The sequence below is a fragment of the Entamoeba dispar genome, genomic scaffold (genome assembly GCF_000209125.1).
Source record: "Entamoeba dispar SAW760 scf_1105229462643 genomic scaffold, whole genome shotgun sequence".
Classification (NCBI taxonomy): Eukaryota; Evosea; order Mastigamoebida; family Endamoebidae; genus Entamoeba; species Entamoeba dispar.
In genome coordinates this window covers 17,023-21,033 of record NW_001855295.1, presented here as the reverse complement: position 1 = coordinate 21,033, position 4,011 = coordinate 17,023, and the positions used below count along the sequence as shown (strand labels likewise).

Below are 4,011 nucleotides of genomic sequence, written 5' to 3'. Positions count from 1 at the left end.
GTTGTATATTGATTTGTTGAGTATTTTCATTCATAATTGTGTTCATTTTATATTATTCTTTATTTCATTTCATTTACCTTCAATTCTATTTTAATGTGAAAATATCATTATGAAAAGTAATAAAGAAGAACATTATATTAATTCAAATTTATAATGTTAGTTATGAATAACAATGATTATATAAATATGAATATCAATCGTATTGTTATTAATGTGTAAATATGTTCCATTTCATTTATCACATTGATGAGATGTCATAATGATATGTTAACAGATGTTATTATTTATTTATTTAAATGATATAATTATTGATATGAAAATTAAATTATATCACAAATGATTATCAATGATGAATGATGATAAAGTACAATGTAAATTATTTATATTATCATATCAAACAAGAATTAAATGATGAAATAAATAAAAAGATAATAAATAAGAAGTTTCAATGAAATGATGATATGATAATAACAAATTGAATAATTTAAACATCAACACACTAATACAGAATGAAGAATGACCATTTAATATGTAATATAAATTAAACATTTATAATTAATAATAATGAATTTAATATTCATCTTCAACTTTCATTCATGATAATAACTCATTAATTTTATCATTAATCATTATATTTACTTTCTTATTATTTTCTTTATTCTTTCTTTTATCATTTTCATTTTATATTTATTTTATTTCAATTTCATCAACAGATATATTCATTTAATACAGACATCGAAGTAGAAAGATATAACTAATAATTTACAAATATGTTATTCTCATATTTAATCACAAATATTTACATCTAATAGTATTATCTACTATTTTTTACCTTTTAAACAATTAACAAGAATTAATTTGCAACATGATAATTCATTTCAATGATCTATCAAACATAAACATCATGTTTTAAACAAACAATGAATACATTCATCACATTTAGACAGCAATTATGAAATAATAAACAAGTTCACAAATCATTATAATAATATAATAATGAATACGAATAAAATGCATAATTTCGTGACTATACAATAATAAATGTATAAATAAAACATGTGAAGAAGATATGATAAAAGATCAAAATGGAAAATGTAATAATAATATTCAATATTGTTTAAATAATTCATATGTTAATGGAAAATGTGTTGAATGTTTAAATACATATTCACCTAATTTAAACGGAGAATGTATTAATACAAAAATAGAATATTGTAAAGAACAAAATACATATGGATGTAAAAGATGTAAAGAAAGATATTATTTAACAAAAGACATGAAATGTTTAAAATGTGATGATAAATGTGAAACATGTTATGGAACATCTACATATTGTATGAGTTGTTCTAATGATAAATATTTAAGAAATGATAAAACATGTCAATCAAATAAAGAATTAAATGGAACATGTTTACAATATTAGCAGATGGAAGTGGATGTGGAATATGTAATAAAGGATATTATAGAAATGGAAAAGGATGTTCAAAATGTGAAAAAGAATGTTTAACATGTAATCAAAAAGATAAATGTATAATATGTGGAGAAGGATATTTTATGAGTTCAACAGGAATATGTAAATCAACAACAACAATTAAAGGATGTAAAGGAGAAATAGATAAAGAATATGGATGTAGAGAATGTTTAACAGGATATTATTTAATAAATAAAGAATGTTCAAAATGTGGAAATAAATGTATAACATGTTTAAATGAGAAAGAATGTAATAAATGTGAAGATGAATATATAATAATAAATAAGGAATGTATTCATTATTCAAATATTAATAAATGTAAAGAAACAAAAAATAATAAATGTTCAAAATGTTCATTTTGGTATGGAATCAATGAAGAAGGAACAAAATGTAATAAAGAAATAGTATGGTGGATGATAATGATTATTATCATCATTATACTTATTATCATCATTATAATAATTATAATTATAATTATAATGATTAATTACATTATAAAACGCAAAGAAAAGAAAGAACAAGAGAAAACAACAACAATATTTAAAATTTCACAATCAAATATCAAATTCATATCACTTGGAGATGGAATAATAACAAATAAAAAAGAAATAGAAATAGGAGAAGGAGAAGAAATTGAAGTAAATAAAGAAATCAGAGAATTAATATGTATTGGAAATGAAAATAAAGAAAAAAAGAAAATACAAATAAGTAGTAAAGAAGAAAATGAAAAATATTCAATTAGAACAAACCCAAATATCATTACAATTGAATGAGGATATGCATGTGAATTTGAAATATTCATTACAATCAAATGTACTACTAAAATTAAAGAACAAATAATGATAATTAGTAAAACACTTAATAAAACACAAGAAGAAATAATTAAAAGTATTTCAATTAAAGGAGAAACACAAATATCAACACGACTTGATCCCGATGAAATAAAAGAAGAAAATAAAATAGGAGAAGGAACATTTGGAATTGTATATATAGGAGAATTTCGAGGAAATCAAGTAGCAATTAAGAAAATGAAACAAATTGATAAAGATGAAGATAAAATGAAAGAATTTGAGAAAGAAGTAATGATGTTAGATAAATTTCGAAGTGAATACATTATTCAATTTTATGGAGCAGTATTTATTCCTAATAAAATATGTATGATAACAGAATATGCAAAATATGGATCAATACATGATTTAATTAATAAAAGAACAAACACGGAAATACCAAATAAAATAAGAATTAAATTCATGATAGATGGAGCAAAAGGAATTTCATATCTTCATTCAAATGGAATACTACATCGAGATATTAAACCAGATAACTTTCTTGTTATAACACTTGATGATAATATTGGAGTTAATTGTAAATTAACAGATTTTGGAAGTTCAAGAAACATTAATATGATGATGACAAATATGACATTCACAAAAAGGATAGGAACACCAAAATACATGGCACCAGAAATATTAAATCGAGAACATTATAAAATGGAATCAGATATATATTCATATTCAATAACAATGTTACAAATCATTACATTTCAAGATCATTTCCTAAAGAAATATACAATTTTCCATGGGATATTGCAGATTCAATCACAACAGGTAAACGACCACCAATAATACAAGAAGTTGAAGAAGATATTAAAGAAATTATTGAAAAAACATGGAAACAAGAAGCGAAAGAAAGAATAAGAATAGAAGAAGTTATAAGAATGTTAGAAAGAATTGAAAATAAAGAATGAAAATAAAGAATGAAAATAAAGAACGAAAACAAGCACTAAACAAACAAAATACAGTTCTAATAAACGATAATTTGATTTTGTCTTGTATTTAAATATTTAATGATTAAAAAATATATACAGATAAATAATAAGAAATTCATTGTTAATTTTTTCAGTAAGTTACTTAAATATTATAGTATTGAAATAAGATTGAATATTTTTTAATGTATATTTTATAAAAATAAATTATTTATTTTCTCATTTTATTTTATATTAAATTAGTATTTCTTATCTTTAATTATCAATCAATTCATTTTAAACTCAGTTCATTATTTTTGTTCTTTTGATTTAGCTAATCTTTCTTTTAATTTATTTACTTTCTTTGTTTGGCGTCGTTCAAGCATTTCATTCTTCATAACAATTCTTCTATCTTTACCACTTAAAACTGCCATCTTTCTTTTCTTTTCTTGTTCTTCTTTCTTAGCCTCTTTGCTGACAGAAGGTGCTTTTCCTTTTCCTTTTTTCTCTTCTCCCATTTCTTCTACCAGTCCATCAACAAAATCACTTTCAAGATCCTTTACTTGTATCTTTTTACTTTCTTCTTCTTTCTTTTGTTCTTCTTCATAATCATATTTAGTATTATTCTTGATAGCATCCAATTGTTTTCTACGTTCTGTAACATATCCTTCTTCTTCTTCATTAACATAAGGAGATAGATGTGGTGGTAATTTTTGACCAATAGCATATTCTCCACATGGAAGAATGAAATTCTCATTAACGCAATCAAAAATCCATTGTGGTGAATAAATCACGT

The 4,011-nt window shown here is 22.3% G+C and overlaps 3 protein-coding genes across 3 annotated transcripts in view, besides 7 other annotated features; 2 read left to right on the top strand and 1 right to left on the bottom strand.

Annotated features, from left to right (window-relative positions):
• The first annotated feature begins 277 nt into the window (after positions 1–277).
• Positions 278–331: a sequence feature (AT_rich).
• Positions 332–522: 191 nt separating this feature from the next.
• Positions 523–578: a sequence feature (AT_rich).
• A 32-nt stretch (positions 579–610) lies between these two features.
• Positions 611–704: a microsatellite.
• Positions 705–1,069: 365 nt separating this feature from the next.
• EDI_291510 (uncharacterized protein) lies at positions 1,070–2,244 on the top strand (the record flags this gene model as incomplete). The annotated part of the gene is made up of 2 exons (XM_001739996.1): positions 1,070–1,340; positions 1,424–2,244. 2 exons carry the CDS (start codon positions 1,070–1,072, stop codon positions 2,242–2,244), a joined length of 1,092 nt encoding a protein of 363 aa, XP_001740048.1.
• Positions 1,894–1,957: a microsatellite.
• Positions 2,058–2,201: a microsatellite.
• Positions 2,245–2,310: 66 nt separating the features above from the next.
• On the top strand, positions 2,311–3,096 carry EDI_291500 (tyrosine protein kinase, putative; the record flags this gene model as incomplete). Its single annotated transcript, XM_001739995.1, has 1 exon — positions 2,311–3,096. One exon carries the CDS (start codon positions 2,311–2,313, stop codon positions 3,094–3,096), a length of 786 nt encoding a protein of 261 aa, XP_001740047.1.
• A 36-nt stretch (positions 3,097–3,132) lies between these two features.
• Positions 3,133–3,250: a microsatellite.
• A 53-nt stretch (positions 3,251–3,303) lies between these two features.
• Positions 3,304–3,478: a sequence feature (AT_rich).
• A 48-nt stretch (positions 3,479–3,526) lies between these two features.
• EDI_291390 (uncharacterized protein) overlaps positions 3,527–4,011 on the bottom strand; it is a gene marked incomplete at both ends in the record, with an annotated part of 1,585 nt that continues 1,100 nt past the window's right edge. The window contains one exon of the mRNA XM_001733439.1: positions 3,527–4,011. This exon is cut by the window's right edge and continues 115 nt beyond it. Coding sequence (XP_001733491.1) covers positions 3,527–4,011 — 485 coding nt within the window.